Source organism: Hyperolius riggenbachi, chromosome 1 (assembly GCF_040937935.1).
Source record: "Hyperolius riggenbachi isolate aHypRig1 chromosome 1, aHypRig1.pri, whole genome shotgun sequence".
Lineage (NCBI taxonomy): Eukaryota > Metazoa > Chordata > Amphibia > Anura > Hyperoliidae > Hyperolius > Hyperolius riggenbachi.
Window position 1 is genome coordinate 256,193,734 of NC_090646.1, and position 20,233 is coordinate 256,213,966.

The 20,233-nt window shown below is 41.1% G+C and overlaps 1 protein-coding gene across 2 annotated transcripts in view; it reads left to right on the plus strand.

Moving 5' to 3' along the window:
• PKD2 (polycystin 2, transient receptor potential cation channel) overlaps window positions 1-20,233 on the plus strand; it is a 77,022-nt gene that overhangs the window by 17,355 nt on the left and 39,434 nt on the right. For both annotated transcript variants that reach the window (XM_068233146.1, XM_068233152.1), the window contains exons 3-5: window positions 5,130-5,263; window positions 7,167-7,414; window positions 8,312-8,536. In XM_068233146.1, the coding sequence (XP_068089247.1) occupies window positions 5,130-5,263; window positions 7,167-7,414; window positions 8,312-8,536 (607 nt within the window). The remainder of the gene's footprint in view (window positions 1-5,129; window positions 5,264-7,166; window positions 7,415-8,311; window positions 8,537-20,233) is intronic.

A 20,233-nucleotide genomic window follows, 5' to 3' on the forward strand; every position in this document is an offset into this window, starting at 1 on the left:
GGAGCTGGAGGACAGCCAGAGAGAGTGTAACATTCACCACTTGTTACATTGTGTTTACTTAAATGTATCTATCTAAACTTCGGATGTACATTTCTCTCCATGGAACTTTAAAGCTCTGTGTGTAACCCTTCCAATGCTGGTCTAGTAAAAAAAAAAAATACTGGTTGCATATAATATGCTGTAAATAATGTTTTAGAGCAAAGTTGAAATGCTGGGTTATATTCCGCTTTAACTGTGAGGAAAAAAAAGTTTCCTACCTGGGGCTTCCACCAGCCCCCTGGTGACGTCCTATGCCCGTCTCTGAACGATCCTCCGGTTCCCCGCAGCCAGCTAGTTTTGGCCTGCGCAGGATGGCTATGGCGACGGGAGCATGGCCTGGGCCATACAGGCGCACTGGCCCGGCTACTAGCCAGTCAGCGAAACTGGCTGGCTGTAGGGGACTGAAGGATCGTTAAGAGACGGCACAGGACATCTCCAGCGGGCTTGTGGAAGCCTCAGGTAAGTGAAACTTTTTTCTTTTTTTTTTTTATCCCCTCTCGGTTAAGGTTCACTAACGGAAATAATATGAAAAAAAATTGAAAAAATTATTTCTCAGTTTTAAGCACACATTTATTTGCTCATTTGTCCCGGTTATTCCAATGTTTAAATTGTGTCCCTGGTACAGTGAATGGCGACGATATTTTATTTGTAAATATTTTTTTTTCAGTTTTGCATTCGTTTAAACTATATCACTAATTACAAGCCCTTTGTAATGATCTGCTCAGCTTTTTGACCATTGTTCAGGTCTGCATTCTGCAGGTCTCTGGAAGAGAGACCTTTTGTCAGTTTTTCAGCTTGCTGCTGCTGAGGAATTTGCATACGTTTGTCATGCAAATTGCCTAGCCACATCCCTTGTAGGCCTGCTCTATATATACCATGTGATATCACAGACCTTCGCTGGTCATAAGGATTCATCCTGTGAAACACTCTGGAGAGCGTCAGCCTTGCTCATTGTTTGAATATTAGTTTAGAGTAATTCCTGGGACTGCACTCGGCAGGTTCCCTAGTGCAGTTAGGATTGCATATCTGTTTTGTCTGTCTTTTGCGATTGTCCTGTCCCTGCGGTGGTTGTCAGGAAGTCGTTCTGATCTTTGTTCTTGGAGTATAGCTGGAGCAGCGGTTGCTACCAGCTATCTCCTCTATCTGTCTTGCCTGGATCGCACTGGCCTCTTCTTGCTAGTGCTGTGGATCCGTCTGATCTCCATTTCTCTGTCTCCCTGGATCGCACTGGCCTCTTTTCGCTAGTGCTGTGGATCCTATCTCTCGCCTGTTCCTGTTTTCGTGTGTCTGTCTTGTCTGCTACGAACGCTTGCTGGAGGCTCGGTGAGGTAACCGTTAAGCAAGCGCTCGCGTCCTCTGTTTTATGTTTGTCTGTCGGTGGTTAGTTAGGCGTGTTTGTCTCTATTGTGCTTATCATGTGGAGACCGCGCATAAACGCGTGCACTGTTGCGAATGAGTGCGGTGTTCGCGTTTAGCTAGCGTTTGTTATTTTCCGTATCTCCTCATTGTATGATTTGCTGTGCCTTTGCTACTCTCGTGCTCTGCCTTGCTGTAGCCTTGTCACGTCTGGCGATCGCACCTCTCGCGATCGCGTTCCTACTTCATATCTGCTGTGGTGTATGCACCGTCGCGGGTTGGCGACTAGTTTGGTGCACACACATACAATCTGTCTCTGTGCTCATTCTCAAGCGCCTCTCTTGCGATTGCGTTTCTTCCCTTCGTACAATTCCTGTCTGGCGTGTGTGGTAGGGCAGAGGAGCTGTTCCTCTGCACCCCACAGCTCCACCTGCCGACAGGAATTTCCCTCTACAGGTGCATTGCACCTTCTGCTGGGTTTCCTCAAATTATACGCTTGTGGAGGATTTCCGCAGTGTCAGCGCACGCCTTGTACGCTGATCTCGGAGAGAATCCCACAATCGTTACACCCTTATTTGCAAAAATTACAGTATTATGCCCTCATGACATACATATTAAAAAAAAGTGTTATTTTCGTAACTGTGGGGAGGCAAGGGGTTAATTAAGCGGGATTTATTTATTCTTATTCAATTTAATGTTTGTAGGTGTATTTTAACTATTTGGCCACTAGATCTCACCCGATCTTTATTACTGTGTTCTGTGAACAGTACACAGGAAGTGTTTGTGCTTTTCAATTTGTTGATGACCACCGCCATCTGATGCCGGTGATCATTGATTACCGGCATCGTGATTGGCTTTGGGAACACCTGTTCCCATTCACCGATCAGTGAATGGGAACTTAGCCCTGAGGCTAAGATGAAGTCTTAAAGGGCGTAGATATACTGTAGTGAAACACATAACTGGTTACAATCATGTGGCTAATCTTGTCAGAAACGTCTGATCTGTATGTTTGTACAGGGTCTATGGCTAAAAGTATTACAGAGGCTCAGCAGGACTGTCAGGCAACTGGTATTGTTAACCATTAAACTTAAATAAATCAGAATTCATATCTCTCTCACTTCAGGTTCCCTTTAAACTTGTTACATTTCACAGTTCTCACAAAATCATTGGCTGGTGCCAAAGTATTAGTACTGCAGTTTGAACTTCATAGAGATGCACTTCCAGCTTTCATTAATAGGATTGCTGCCGGTTTATGACAAATGCTTTACAAGCATTATTTTAAATCGCTTTAATACACATACATTTCATCTGCAGAACTAACATGTCTGAGCCAATCCTCCTACAGAGCGTACATTGTTTCACTCTCAGTTGGTCTGTGCTCTCCTACTGAGCTAGTTAGCATTTTACTATTTAATGGTATTAATAAGTCACTCAGCAGTGATGACTGTGATAGAATGGATGCAGGAATTTGTTGCCAGAAATTTTTCATTGTAAGTGCAAGGTTACTGTAAGTAAAAAGGGTACATTGTTACCACTTAAGGATTATAGCCTAACCACACTGGCACCTGGCCTTCCTCTTTTAGGCAGTTACGCATTTTAGCTCTCCTCAAATTTTGGCCATGGCAATAGTTAGAGGCAACGTGCTAACATATTAATGCAGAATAACAGTCTGGAATAACCTACATTAACAATGTCCTGAATCCTTATGAACTATCATTATCTTTCTTGCCTTTGACTTCTAGTAATGTAATTTTGTAAAACTTCCCCTGTGAAATTCAGCTAGTGCTGGTGGCTGCCATCTTGCATTATACAGTATATTTTGTTATAGTAAACTCCATGGGACGGTGAAAAGTGGTTTGCTAGATCAGAAGTTTACTATATCAGAAATTGTCCTATAAATGGCCCAGTATGCCCTGGTACATTCTTTGCTGCAAAGGAATAACTCTGTCCTCCCATTGGAGGTACAATACGGCAATTGCACATTTGGTGGACTACAAGGTTAAGTATACCTTAGGGCTGCATAGCCAGACTGAACGTATTTCTGGTACAGTATCCAGTGCTCCTTAACCTCCCTGGCGGTAAGCCCGTGCTGAGCACGGGCTATGCCGCCGGGAGGCACCGCTCAGGCCCCGCTGGGCCGATTTGCATAATTTTTTTTTTTGGCTGCACGCAGCTAGCACTTTGCTAGCTGCGTGCAGTGCCCGATCGCCGCCAATCCACTGCTATACGCGTCGCCGCAGCCGCCTCGTCTCGCTACATGAAGAAAAAAAAAAAAAAAAAAAACGTATTTGCTGCCAGGAGGGTTAAAGGATACCAGAGCCGAAAACAATAGGGAGGCACAGAGGTGGCGAGCGACGGCATGGAGACGCGAAACGGCCGTCGCTCGCCACCTCTGTGCCTCCCACCCACCTCCTTCCCACAGACCAGCCATCCGGATGGACACGTAAGCTTCACATCAATGTCCACCTTACATGTTGGATTCTGCACGCTAATGTACTGAAACGTACTAATGGTTGTAATACTGTCTGCACATGAGATTAAATCCCTGGACGGAAGGTGCACGCTTTTGTCTTTCTTCATATTTGTTTGAACTGTTTCTTCTCCATGTTGGCGGAGCACACGTCCTGTGACAGTAGACCTCAGTACAACTAGTGCAGGCCTGCTGGACTGTGAGGGTGTCGTCTGTGTTCCTCACTCCCTGCCTGGGATGTGCCACACCTACCACTTTTCCCTTTAGAGCTACAACTATTCTAATTATTCTTGCCTAAACTACCGTATGAAACAAACACATTTTTAATTGGCCAGAGAGATGAACTGGTATCGTCTAAAATGAAATAAATATGGAAGACTCGCTTATGCCTCCCACCTGTGTTTCCTATTAACCTCCCTGGCGGTAAGTCAGAGATAAGCTCGGGCTAGCCACCAGGAGCTCAATGCAGAGTATAGCGGGCGATTTTACTCACCTCCTGGGGGATTCAGACGTCCGTAGCCGTTCTCCTTCTTGTTCTCGGAGACTCTGAATCACTCTGGTGAGATCTCTGTCAGTGATCTCACTACAGAGTTACAGTGCCACCCAGAGGACAGAGGTAAAATTGCAGTGCTGGAGTCCAGGGAGGTGGGTGAGTGCTGGGGATGCTTCATAGACTCAGTCAGTGTTTTTTTTTTTTTGTTTTTGTTTTTTTTCCTTATTTTAGGGTCTGAAATGTGCTGAAAAGACCCTAAAATCCAGAAATGATCATGCTGCTAGGTAGGTTAAGGAAGTTTGTTTTGTCCTACCTCATAGAACCATATTAATCCATGCCATGCATTGATGAGGATCAACCGATCCGAAACAGTCTGTATACATGTTGGATAAGTGTGGCTCTGTAATATTAACAAGCTGACACGTAATTTTATTCCAGAAGTTCTGGAGGTGTGTCTGGTTTACAGGAACAATTTGCATATTCTGCAGTGATGCACTCCAACCTGAATAATTGCAAATCCCTTCTGTTTTAAAAAAGCAAATTTGTGTTTTGTACCCTAGGAGGTGGAACTTGTCAGCGTAGTATCATAATGCAAGTATTTTAATACCGATATTGGTTGTTAATAGAGAGATATCTTTCATATTCCAGATGGGACTCAGTGCAATTGTTTGTGAAAGTGGTTTGTATTTTTGTGGCAAGTTTTTAATTTTTGTACAAAAACAAGTAGATCTTCTCTGCATTGTATAGTAAAAGTAAGAATTCTTTTTGCAGTGACGTATGGGATGGTGTCCTCCAGCATGTTTTACTATACGAAGGTGATGACACAGCTCTTCCTGGACACACCAATATCAAAAGCTGAAAGGACAAATTTCAAAACCTTGATGACAAAGAGTGACTTCTGGAAGGTAAGGTATTTTATAGTTTTGAGGGTCATGTTGGGTGTATTTGGTAGGGGTACAAACGTGTGTCTAAAAAAAAAAAACCTTTTTTTTTTCTCCAAAATTTGGGTGTGGTGTTGATAGTGCCTGAATGACACATCCCTTGTAGTTGTTCACTCCATGTTGTTTTTTTCATCCAGATGTAATCTACATTTATCTAACTGTAGAGAATGTTTCTGCCATTGTTTTAGGCTATATATGTTGTGTTGTGCAAACTGAAAAATAGTATCAAAATGGTGATGTAAAATTGCATCGCAGCCAAATGCCTGTGACATGCCACTGCCACGTCAGAAAGATCGGTTATTAGAACTCTAGCAGCTACTGTGCATGCGCCATCCTCTCTGCATGCTGGGAGCACTCTGCGCATGCTTGGTTCTCGGGAAAAAAAATTAATAATTACCGTAGTTCACCACTTGATGATTGTGGCAAATACCCTAGGCTACAGTGGAGAACAATGGAGTTTTTTTCTTCCAAACATTGTATAGGCCGCTTTGTCACTGATCGTATGATGAAGTAGTGGTACGCTGGAACAATGAAAGGCACTGGGCTGGGTATTGCAACGTTTTGGGTGGAAAAAGTAAAGGTTTTGGCTGGCGGCAAACTGTTACACCAGTTAAGCTAATTGAACCCTTGATTGTTCTCTCAGTTGAGTTACTGTATTCGCATTGCACAGGTGCATAAACAGTATCCTCGCGCTCTCTGTGTGCTGGGTGTCAGTGCAGTCACTTTTTAACTGTGTGGCAAAGGCAGTAGGACTTGTATTGTGGGAGACTATGGAGAAGGAGGCATCCTTCAGTTGTCCAATCAGCATGTTCCAGACATGCATGCTGATTGGAGAAACAGCTGCTGTAGGGGAAGGTGAGCCAGGGCCATAAAGTGCTAAGCCTGTGTCATCCCTACTTTTTCTTTATGGAAAGAGACATGGCTACTATTTTGTTATACAGGTGACCCGACAAAACCCATAATACAAATAGTTTTCGTTAGTACCCTGCTTACCTTTTATTGCACATTTATTTTTGTCTATGTGAACGTGGATACACGCAATTCATATATGAAGTGAAATAATGACATGTCCTAACATTGAGTAGACTTTTAGTACATACCAGCACATTTTGTGCATTTCCTTTGCTTGGAGTGTCCTATGCCGTAAAATGCCTGTTCTTGTTAAACTGTAGTCTGATTTAATCACTTTGGATAAACAGTGTATGTAAATAAACATGGTATGGTAATATCTGTGCATGTGATCCCTTGCCCTGTGTCTGGATGATGGTGTCCATCCCGTCAGTTCCTCTGCACAGAGAGCTCAGAGCAAAGAGCTGCACCTGACAGCATACTGTTGCTTTTTTATACTTTGGGTCCTTTTCCTTTTGAGGTGCGATTTGATTTGATGAAAATCAGACCACACCCGTTTTGCAGATTGCTACAGCATGGCGGTTAACTTAAATCGCAGTACTGTTTTCCACTAGTGTGATTTTGATGTTCTTTGAATCGCAATGCCCGGCCTGCAACATTTTTATGTGTTTGCACTCCTATACTTTGCATAGGAATGCTGGAAAATAACACAGCAATTGTGCCATTATATTTTCCAACAATCGGCAATTCAAACTATTTTCCCTCCGGGTTTTCTTTTGTCTCCCATCGGGAATTGCTTAAGCTCCATACAGCAGATGAATCGCCGCAATTGTGGCCAAGTCACATTAGTGGAAATAGGAAGCGCAGTTTTGCTTGCAACTGCGTTTCCTACTAGAAAAGGACCTAATTGGGGATGTTTATGAGTTTGATACTGCTCATAATGAAGCTTGTTAATTGTTGTATAGTAGCACATAGTTTTATATTTTTTGGAATTTTCTTAAATATTTTCTAATTACAGTTTGCAGAGGGCCCGCTCTTGGATGGTCTTTACTGGGACATGTGGTTGAAGAACAGAACTTTGATTGAAAACCAAAGCTTTATTTATGAGAATATGCTCTTTGGGGTGCCTAGATTTCGACAACTTAAGGTCAAGAATGGATCCTGTATTGTACCGGAAGACCTCAGAGATGAGATTAAGGAGTGCTACGATATGTATTCTGTAAAGAGTGAAGATACTGCCCCATTTGGACTACGGAATGGAACAGCGTATGTACCGCTCTGTGATTGTAAATAGATAAATCTAAAATGGAAAATATACTTCTTAGTAACATTATCAAACCAACAATTTTGGCAAAGGGGAAAAACTTAAAGAATGATCATGTTAGTGGTGAGTGGCATCTAGGAGAACATGGCACATTCAGCTAATTAGGAAAATGTATTGAATGTTGACAGTAAGGCCTCATTCAGATCATTTAGCGGAGACGGCTGTGCGATCGGAATGCAACGCGTATGTTCACACGCCATCTGCGCTACTATGCGCCATGATACACCAACAGATCAGGTTTTGTCTGTTGCTTCGACAATGAGAACCGACCTAGTCTCTGTATTTCCCAGTGTTACAAAGAGCAGCTGTTTAGTCCTTGACCAAAGAAAGCTGTACTGTACTGCTGCCAACATCCACAAAAGGCTCAGAAATGTGTTTAGTGAAGTGACACTGAATGAGCAATATGTAAAGATAAGGGATAGATATTCAAAAGGGGAAGCCAGTGTTGAAGATAAACTGTGTACTGGAAGGCTGCGGATACTGGACAGCAATCGCTGAAGAAAGCCAAATCAACATTCTTTGGTCAAGAACTAAGTGACTGAGCATTGTATCTGCCTAATAACTGTTCTGCAACACCTGGAATTATACATATGCAATTACTCCATCTAGTGGTATAATAGCATAACATATAAATAATAGCTGGTCAATGTGTAAAATTAATCGTTTAGAGAAAATGGGTAATGATTTCTATATTTGTGCTAAACATCCCCCCCCCCCCCTTTTTGTTTTTTTCTCTAAAGCAATTGTGTGTCCAGAACCACGGTCTTAAAATAGCTGGGAAAATGTACTGAGGATTGTATGTGTGTGTTTTTAAACCTGTCTCTTTATGGTTTGTGCAGTTGGACTTACAGCAAAGAAAATGACTTGAATGGCAGCAGCCAGTGGGGTCTCCTCACTATATACAGTGGTGGTGGTTATTATTTGGACTTGTGTAAGAACAGAGAAGAGGCTGCTGTTCAGATTGCAACTCTGAAGAACAACATGTGGCTGGACAGAGGCACCCGGGCTGTGTTTATTGATTTCTCTGTGTACAATGCAAACATTAACCTCTTGTGCATTGTAAGGTACGTTCTTATCGAAAATGTGATGTGTGGAATTTAAGATGTTTTCTCATTTTGCTGAAAGAAATTAGAAGATGATTTGCCCAGGCTTATAACATAATTATGCAGGTAGGATCCCTAAAAAAACAAACAAAAAAAAGCATAATTGGGATCACATCATCCAAATAACAGAATTTGGAAAGCATGTCCCTTGGCTGCCATTCCCTAGTGTGTGTGTGTGTGTGTGTGTGTGTGTGTGTGTGTGTGTGTGTGTGTGTGTGGCTTCCATCCCTCTTACAGGGATTCTCCTAGTCCCCTCCTTCCCTGATGTCATATCACTGAGTGGGGTGGGGGTGAGGGGCAAGCCTAGACAAAGCCACATGGCAAAGATGGAGATTAAAGAGACTATGTAACAAAAATGTTCCCCTGGGGGGTACTCTCCTCGGTAGGGGGAAGCCTCTGGATCTATTGAGGCTTCCCCCGTCCTCCTGTTTCCCACGGCGGTCTCGCTGCAGTCCACGGAACACACAGCCGACAATTTGTTAGGCTGTGCAATATTTACCTTTTCTGGCTCCAGTGGGGGCGCTGTTGTGGCTCTCCGCTTGGAAATAGACGGAAATAGCTGAGCTCTGTCGGGTCCGCTCTACTACGCAGGCGCAGGAGACTTGCACCTGTGCAGTAGAGCTGACCAATAGACATCGGCTATTTCCGCCTCCTCTCCGAGCGGAGAGCCGATCCTGCGCTGGAGCCAGGAAGGTAAATATTTACATCCCCGCAGTTTGGGGAACTTTAGCACTGCCACCGTGGGACAGAGGAGGATGGGGGAAGCCTTGATAGGCTCTGGAGGCTTCCCTCTACTGAGGTGAGTACCCCCCGGGGAACTTTTTTTTAGTGACCAATTAGCCAAGGAACTTTGTATGTGTAACTGCAACGTGCCACAATGGCTGCCTGTCCACCCCTGCCTCTCAGATCAGCCAGGATCTCTGACCCATCTTTCTCTAGGCCCTGCACATAAGCATCCTGGTCCTCCCTCCCATGGTGGCTTTGTCCCCAGTTCAGCTCTTAGTGATGGACCTGCTCCCATGTTCTATGTTAGGGACCGGCCTGCTCTCAGTGACGCACTGCCTCCCTGTGCCACTCTTACTGTCAAGCATTCCCCCCAGTTTCCTCCATATGTCAGGAAGAGCCCACAGTGTACTTCCTATGTGGCAGGCAGCTCCCCACTATACCTCCCCTCCTGATTTCTCCCTCGACCCCCCCCCCCCCCCCCCCATCCCCCCCTCCTTCAGTTGGGATTTTTTTGTTGTAATCACACTTCCCTTTACACAGACATTCTAGCATTCTAGTGCCAAGCACGGGCATGAACAAGCTGCTTGCTCGCTTCTCCCTCCTCAGCTGCCATGCTGAAGGTGGAGAAGTAAAGAGCTTAATGCTTAGGGCTGCCCAGTGCTGGAGAAGGTAGAGGGGCCTTAGAAGTGGAAGCGAGGCATATATTGCACTACAGTGCCACCCTGGCAGTGATGGACAGAGTGAGCAGAGACGGCTGGCTAAGGCCCTTTGGCTGCTGACTTCTTTGGCTAATTGCCCAGCAGAGTTGCAAAATAGGTTTTCGGTTCCTAGCTGGCACAACTGGGCACGATAGAATTGGCAATTTCATCAGGTCCTAGGAGTGTCTCAGTCAGCTGGGCAGGTGTCAGTACTTGCTGGGTAGTTCACTAGGCCAAGTCCTTCCTGCGTTAGTCTACACAAACATTCTCTTTTGCTTTTTGAACAGTTGTTAAAGAGACACTGAAGCGAAAAAAAAATATTATGATTTGTATGTGTAGTACAGCTAAGACAAAAAACATTAAGATCAGATACATCAGTCTAATTCTTTCCAGTGCAGGAAGAGTTGAGAAACTCCAGTTGTTATCTCTATGGAAAAAAGCTATTAAGCTCTCCGACCAACTTGGTCTGTGGAGAGGGCTGTTATCTGACTTTTATTATCTCAACTGTAATTGAACTGTTTACTTTTCCTCTAGCAGAGAAGAGTTTATTACTTCACAGACTGCTCTGAAAGACTCATTTTGAATGCTGAGTGTTGTGTAATCTGGACATATTATAGAGTGATGCAATGTTAGAAAAAAACACTATATACCTGAAAATAAAAATATGAGAATATTTTCTTTGCTGCTAATCTTCTAGTAATTATTCATAGTACACAACCAATTCATTATATCATATATTTTTTTTCGCTTCAGTGTCTCTTTAAATCCATGTTCCACCACTAGTTCTTTTCAGTGCTGCTCAGAGAATCATTCTGTGTGACCAGCACTGCCGCTCAGCACATTCTTATCATTGAGAGCTTGCTGTAGCTGGCTACAAAAACTAGGGGGGGGGGGCTATACATTCTCCAAGTGCTGATTGACCGATAGAACCATTGATTTTTACCTACCATCTGATTTGATCAACAGAATTTAGATTTTTCAGCCCAATAGTAATAATTTTTAATTGAGCAACAAGCCAAAAGATTATTCAAATCGCCCTCCATTCGATTTAGGAATCAAATCTAACGGTTGCATGAACATAAATATTGGTAAGTGTAGGGCTTCCTTTAACCTCTTACCACCAGAGAAAAGATTTGGGCATAGTGGGGTGATTTGTGCTCAAAGGGAGGGCCTGACTGCTGCCCTCCATTACTACCTCATCTAGGTGAGGATGGATTAGGAGGAGAATTCTGGACAGCTGTCTGTTTACTAAAATTGTATGTCTGATAAGAGAAGCTACAGGACACATCCAGCCACACGTACAAATCTCCTGTCATGCTGCATACACTCTTCTAGGTTCTGATGCAAGTCACATGACATACATTTGGAGCCAGGAGACAGATATGCTGAATAGCACATGTGGCTGCATGGAAGAACAGGTGACCCGATACAATGCTGGTTAAAGTAAACCTGAGCTAGACAGGGAGAGAACATTTATACATACCCGGGGCTTCCGCTAGCCCCCTCCAGGTTGATTGCTCCCTCGCCGTCCTCTTCCGCTTCCTGGTTCTTCAGCAATTTGCACTGGAAAGTCCTCCAGTCTCGTGGCAACTGCACATTCGCAGCCCGCCTGCGCTGACTGGAGGACGTTCGGGGTCAGAATCCAGACAACAGGAAGAGGACGGAGAAGGAGTGATCAGCCTGGAGGGGGCTAGAGGAAGCCCCAGGTATATACCGGTATACATTTTTCTCTCCCTCGCCATCTCAGGTACACTTTAATGCTCTTCTGAATGGGGAAGAGGAACAGCCCCAGAGTTGCGGGGCTATTGTTATGCCTCTGATTAAAAGCTATTTAGTGGCAAATGGCAGCATATTAGAATGCAGATGAAACACTGTGTTAAACAGATTCGATCAGAGACGGATCTATCTGTTAGTCGATCTGATGGCAAATCGACCAGTGTATGGCTACCTTAAGCCAGCAACACATCTGCACAGACTTAGCCCTGCAATGTGGCCTAAGGGATCAGCTCCTGATTCCCATCTGGCAACATTAAGGTTGTATACTCGCTCAATTAAAGGATGTTCACCACAAACATTCATGTGCACAAATCTTAAATGGTATACATTGATTTAAAGTGATACTAGATAAAAAAAAAAAATATGATCTATTGAATTGTATGTGTAGTATGGATAAGGAATAGAACATTAGTAGCAAAGAATAGTCTCATTTTTATTTTCAGTTATATAGTTTATATATCTCTCTATATCGATATATATCTCTATATCTGCAGTGGGTTGCAAAAGTATTTGGCCCCCTTGAAGTTTTCCACATTTTGTCACGTTACTGCCACAAACATGAATCAATTTTATTGGAATTCCATGTGAAAGACCAATACAAAGTGGTGTACATGTGAGAAGTGGAATGAAAATCATACATGATTCCAAACATTTTTTACAAATAAATAACTGCAAAGTGGGGTGTGCGTAATTAGGGTATGTCTCTTTTAGGGTATGTCTCTACCAGCTTTGCACATCTAGTGACTGAAATCCTTGCCCATTCTTCTTTGCAAATCAGCTCCAGCTCAGTCAGATTAGATGGACAGCGTTTGTGAAAAGCAGTTTTCAGATCTTGCCACAGATTCTCGATTGGATTTAGATCTGGACTTTGACTGGGCCATTCTAACACATAGATACGTTTTGTTTTAAACCATTCCATTGTTGCCCTGGCTTTATGTTTAGGGTCATTGTCCTGCTGGAAGGTTAACCTCCGCCCCAGTCTCAAGTCTTTTGCAGTCTTCAAGAGGTTTTCTTCCAAGTTTGCCCTGTATTTGGTTCTATCCATCTTCCCATCAACTCTGACCAGCTTCCATGTCCATGCTGAAGAGAAGCACCCCCCAAGCATGATGCTGCCACCACCATATTTGACAGTGGGGATGGTGTGTTCAGAGTGATGTGCAGTGTTAGTTTTCCGTCACACATAGAGTTTTGCATTTTGGCCAAAAAGTTCCATTTTGGTCTCATCTGACCAGAGCACCTTCTTCCACATGGTTGCTGTGTCCCCCACATGGTTTATGGCAAACTGCAAACGGGACTTATGCTTTCTGTTAACCATGCCTTTCTTCTTGCCACTCTTCCATAAAGGCCCAACTTTGTACAGTGCATGACTAATAGTTGTCCTATAGACAGTCTCCCACTTGAGCTGTAGATCTCTGCAGCTCGTCCAGAGTCACCATGGGCCTCTTGACTGCATTTCTAATCAGCGCTCTTCTTGTTCGGCCTGTGAGGTTAGGTGGATGGCCTTGTCTTGGTAGGTTTACAGTTGTGCCATACTCCTTCCATTTCTGAATGATCGCTTCAACAGTGCTCCATGAAATGTTCAAGGCTTTGGAAATCTTTTTGTAGCCTAAGCCTGCTTTAAATTTCTCATTAACTTGATCCCTGACCTGTCTTGTGTGTTCTTTGGACTTCACGGTTTTGTTGCTCCCAATATTCTCTTAGACAACCCCTGAGGCCCTCACAGAGCAGCTGTATTTGTACTGACATTAGATTAAACACAGGTGCACTCTATTTAGTCATTAGCACTCATCAGGCAATGTCTATAGGCAACTGACTGCACTCAGATCAAAGGGGGCAGAATAATTATGCACACCCCACTTTGCAGTTATGTATTTATAAAAAATGTTTGGAATCATGTATGATCTTCGTTCCACTTCTCATGTGTACACCACTTTGTGTTTGTCTTTCATGTGGAATTCCAATAAAATCGATTCAGGTCTGTGGCAGTAATGTGACAAAATGTGGAAAACTTTAAGGGGGCCGAATATTTTTGCAACCCACTGTATATATCTCTATATACAGTACAGACCAAAACTTTGGACACACCTTCTTCTCATTCAAAGAGTTTTCTTTATATTCATGACTATGAACATTGTAGATTCACAATGAAGGCATCCAAATTATGAATTAACACATGTGGAAGTATAGTACATAACCAAAAAGTGTGAAACAACTGAAAATGTGTCATATTCTAGGTTCTTCAAAGTAACCACCTTTTTGCTTTAATTACTGCTTTTCACACTCTTGGCATTCTCTTGATGAGCTTCAAGAGGTAGTCACTTGAAATGGTTTTCACTTCACAGGTGTGCCTTGTCAGGTTTAATAAGTGGGATTTCTTGCCTTATAAATGGGGTTGGGACCATCAGTTGCGTTGTGGAGAAGTCAGGTGGATACACAGCTGATAGTCCTACTGAATAGACTGTAAGAATTTGTATTCTGTCAAGAAAAAAGCAGCTAAGTAAAGAAAAACGAGTGGCCATCATTACTTGAAGATAGTCATGAAAATGAAAATAAAGAAAACTCTTTGAGGTGTGTCCAAACTTTTGGTGTGTGTGTGTGTGTGTGTGTATGGAGATCTATCTATCTATCTATCTATCTATCTATATATATATATAATATAGAGAGAGAGAGAGAGAGAGAGATAGATATATAGGCGTCAATTCACCAGAGAGGATTTACTAAGAGAAAAAAGGTAGGTAGTTTATCTCATGAGGTATTTTAACACTCTGGAGTCAATTCACCAGTGTGAGAGGACAGAGAGAAAAATGTTAGCAGGGGATAATGGAGAGATATGCATGAGGAAAGTGTGAGAAAGCAGAGAGTTAGGTAATCGGTATTAATGATTTACATGGGATACTTTTCCTCTCTGTAAGCTTGAAAGTGAAGCATTGTGGGTAGGAGGCGGAGTTTTACCACTACGTGACCAGAGTATTCCCACCTTTTACTGCCGGATCATATCATAAATCATATCACGAGTGAGTCTGAACTTCTTCACCACCTCTGTCTCAGTAAAATTATCAAGAACTGTTCTGTCACGAAAAATACGAGGGGCGATTAAACAGACCCTCCTCCTGCGCCTTCGTCTCCTCATAATAGAAGCAAGCTCTAAGGCCTAGTGCACACCAGAGCGGTTCGGCTGCGTTTTGCGATCCGCTTGCGGCTGCGGATACGCTTGGGTAATGTATTTCAATGGGCTGGTGCACACCAGAGCGGGAGGCGTTTTGCAGAAACTCATACTCCCGGGCTGCTGCAGATTTTGGATTGCGGAGGCGTTTCTGCCTCAATGTTAAGTATAGGAAAAACGCAAACCGCTCTGAAAAACGGCACTTCAGAGCGGTTTGCCAGGCGGTTTTTGTTACAGTAGCTGTTCAGTAACAGCTTTACTGTAACAATACATGAAATCTACTACACCAAAAACGCTTCACAAAACCGCAAAATGCTAGCTGAAACGCTACAGAAAAATAAGAAAGCGTTGCAAAATCTGCTAGCATCTGCTAGAGTAAAGGCTCCATCTTCCACAGAAGCAGCTGCTGTGTGAAAACCACGATATCTCCAGGTTCATTCAGGGGATAAAGAGATGAAAAAATAAGGAATGGCCACACCCCCTTTCTTCCCTGGTGAATTGTGATTTGGAGAAAAACTAACTACTAACTATCACTTATTTATCTCATACTTATCTCACATTTATCTCTTGCATTTCTCTCTGTCGATATTTTCCCCTATACTTCTGGAGAATTGCTATTTGGAGATATCACAGGAGGTAAATTACCTCTCAAGAGATAAATAGGTTGGTAACCTCTGGTGAATTGACGCCTATATCTCTATGGCGTCAATTCACCAGAGAGGATTTACTAAGAGAAAAAAGGTAGGTAGTTTATCTCATGAGGTATTTTAACACTCTGGAGTCAATTCACCGGTGTGAGAGGACAGAGAGAAAAGTGTTCGATAGCAGGGGATAATGGAGAGATATGCATGAGGAAAGTGTGAGAAAGCAGAGAGTTAGGTAATCGGTATTAATGATTTACATGGGATACTTTTCCTCTCTGTAAGCTTGAAAGTGAAGCATTGTGGGTAGGAGGCGGAGTTTTACCACTACCTGACCAGAGTATTCCCGCCTTTTACTGCCGGATCATATCATAAATCATATCACAAGTAAGTCTGAACTTCTTCACCACCTCTGTTTCAGTAAAATTATCAAGAACTGTTCTCTCACGAAAAATACGAGGGGCGATTAAACAGACCCTCCTCCTGCGCCTTCGTCTCCTCATTATAGTAGCAAGCTCTAAGGCCTAGTGCACACCAGAGCGGTTCTGCTGCGTTTTGCGATCCACTTGCGGCTGCGGATACGCTTGGGTAATGTATTTCAATGGGGTGGGTCACACCAGAGCGGGAGGCGCTTTGCAGAAACGCATACTCCTGGGCTGCTGCAGATTTTGGATTGCGGAGAAGTTTCTGCCTCAATGTTAAGTATAGGAAAAACGCAAACCGCTCTGAAAAACGGCACTTCAGAGCGGTTTTGCAGGCGTTTTTGTTACAGTAGCTGTTCAGTAACAGCTTTACTGTAACAATACATGAAATCTACTACACCAAAAACGCTTCACAAAACCGCAAAATGCTAGCTGAAACGCTACAGAAAAAGAAGAAAAAGCGTTTCAAAATCTGCTAGCATTTTGCGGATCTGCTAGCGGTTTTTGGTGTGCACCAGGCCTAACAGAGTAAGCTCAAAAGGCTCCATCTTCCACAGCAGCAGCTGCTGTGTGAAAACCACGATATCTCCAGGTTCATTCAGGGGATAAAGAGATGAAAAAATAACGAATGGCCACACCCCCTTTCTTCCCTGGTGAATTGTGATTTGGAGAAAAACTAACTAACTATCACTTATTTATCTCATACTTATCTCACATTTATCTCTTGCATTTCTCTCTGTCGATACTTTCCCCTATACTTCTGGAGAATTGCTATTTGGAGATATCACAGGAGGTAAATTACTTCCCAAGAGATAAATAGGTTGGTAACCTCTGGTGAATTGACGCCTATATCTCTATCTATCTCTATCTCTATCTATATATGTATCTCTAACTATATATCTATATCTATCTATCACTATCTATATATCTATCACTATCTATATATCTATCACTATCTATATATCTATCACTATATATCTATCTCTATCTATATATCTATCTCTATCTATATATCTATCTCTATCTATATATCTATCTCTATCTATATATCTATCTCTATCTATATATCTATCTCTATCTATATATCTATCTCTATCTATATATCTATCTCTATCTATATATCTATCTCTATCTATATATCTATCTCTATCTATATATCTATCTCTATCTATATATCTATCTCTATCTATATATCTATCACTATCTATATATCTATCACTATCTACAGTGTTTTGCGGAATATAAGACGCTCCGGCATATAAGACGCACCTAGATTTAGAAGGCAAAAATCAGGAAAAAAAAAAAAAAAACTAAACCTAGGTGCGTCTATGTTGCAGGGGTGTCTTATGGACCTTTAAACCCCCCAAAACTGTCTCTATCTAAGCTGAACTGCTCATCTACACTGAATCCTGCTACACTACACTTCACTTACCCCTGCTGCCCCCACCAACTACACTACACTACACTACACTAACTAACCCCTGCAGCCAACCCAAACTACACTAACTAAATCCTGCACCCAACACAAACTACACTACACTTTGCCCCTGCAGCATCTCACCTGATCCTGCTGCCGCGATCCTGTCCTCCTCCGCCTGACTGCCGACTTCCAAGGGTCATCTGAGGGTCCCAACTGTGGTCATCTGAGGGTCCCAGCCATCCCATCCAGAATCCCGTCAGTGTCCCAGTCGCCAGATCGTCTTCACTGCAGACAGCAGCCATGCGGTAATCACGCGCTGCTGCCTCGCCGACATCCTCCATGGTAACGGCGTCCTCTTCCTAGTTACGGTGCCCCCTTCTGTGTGACGAGCAGTGCATGTGCGCCTGACGTCATGCGTGACCCGGCGCACATGCGCCGCTCGTCACACAGAAGGGGGCACCGTAACTAGGAAGAGGACGCCGTTACCATGGAGGATGTCGGCGAGGCAGCAGCGCGTGATTACCGCATGGCTGCTGTCTGCAGTGAAGACGATCTGGCGACTGGGACACTGAAGAGCCGGGATTCTGGATGGGATGGCTGGGACCCTCGGATGACCCTTGGATGGCGGCAGTCAGACGGAGGAGGACAGGATCGCGGCTGCAGGCACCGGTAAGTATGTTTTGGGGCCCAAATACCGTACCTTTAGAATATAAGACGCACCCACTTTTCCCCCCTAGTTTTGGGGAAGAAAAAGTGCGTCTTATATTCCGAAAAATACGGTATATATCTATCTCTATCTATATATCTATCTCTATCTATATATCTATCTCTATCTATATATCTATCTCTATCTATATATCTATCTCTATCTATATATCTATCTCTATCTATATATCTATCTCTATCTATATATCTATTTATATATCTATCTCTATCTATATATCTATCTCTATCTATATATCTATCTCTATCTATATATCTATCTCTATCTATATATCTATCTCTATCTATATATCTATCACTATCTATATATCTATCTCTATCTATATATCTATCTCTATCTATATATCTATTTATATATCTATCTCTATCTATATATCTATCTCTATCTATATATCTATCTCTATCTATATATCTATCTCTATATATCTATCTCTATCTATATATCTATCTCTATCTATATATCTATCTCTATCTATATATCTATTTATATATCTATCACTATCTATATATCTATCTCTATCTATATATCTATCTATATATCTATCTCTATCTATATATCTATTTATATATCTATATATCTATCTCTATCTATATATCTATCTATATATCTATCTCTATCTATATATCTATCTCTATCTATATATCTATCTCTATCTATATATCTATCTATATATCTATCTCTATCTATATATCTATTTATATATCTATCACTATCTATATATCTATCTCTATCTATATATCTATCTATATATCTATCTCTATCTATATATCTATCACTATCTATATATCTATCACTATCTATATATCTATCACTATCTATATATCTATCACTATCTATATATCTATCTCTATCTATATATCTATCTCTATCTATATATCTATCTATATCTATCTATATATCTATCTATATATCTATCTCTATCTATATATCTATCTCTATCTATATATCTATCTCTATCTATATATCTATCTATATATCTATCTCTATCTATATATCTATCTATATATCTATCTCTATCTATATATCTATCTCTATCTATATATCTATCTCTATCTATATATCTATCACTATCTATATATCTATCACTATCTATATATCTATCACTATCTATATATCTATCACTATCTATATATCTATCACTATCTATATATCTATCACTATCTATATATCTATCACTATCTATATATCTATCTCTATCTATATATCTATCTCTATCTATATATCTATCTCTATCTATATATCTATCTCTATCTATATATCTATTTATATATCTATCACTATCTATATATCTATCTCTATCTATATATCTATTTATATATCTATCTCTATCTATATATCTATCTCTATCTATATATCTATCTCTATCTATATATCTATCTATATATCTATCTCTATCTATATATCTATCTATATATCTATCTCTATCTATATATCTATCTCTATCTATATATCTATCACTATCTATATATCTATCACTATCTATATATCTATCTCTATCTATATATCTATCTCTATCTATATATCTATCTCTATCTATATATCTATCTCTATCTATATATCTATCTCTATCTATATATCTATCTCTATCTATATATCTATCACTATCTATATATCTATCTCTATCTATATATCTATCTCTATCTATATATCTATCTCTATCTATATATCTATCTCTATCTATATATCTATCTCTATCTATATATCTATCTCTATCTATATATCTATCACTATCTATATATCTATCTCTATCTATATATCTATCTATATATCTATCTCTATCTATATATCTATTTATATATCTATCACTATCTATATATCTATCTCTATCTATATATCTATCTATATATCTATCTCTATCTATATATCTATTTATATATCTATCACTATCTATATATCTATCTCTATCTATATATCTATCTATATATCTATCTCTATCTATATATCTATCTCTATCTATATATCTATCTCTATATCTATCACTATCTATATATCTATCACTATCTATATATCTATCACTATCTATATATCTATCTCTATCTATATATCTATCTCTATCTATATATCTATCTCTATCTATATATCTATCAC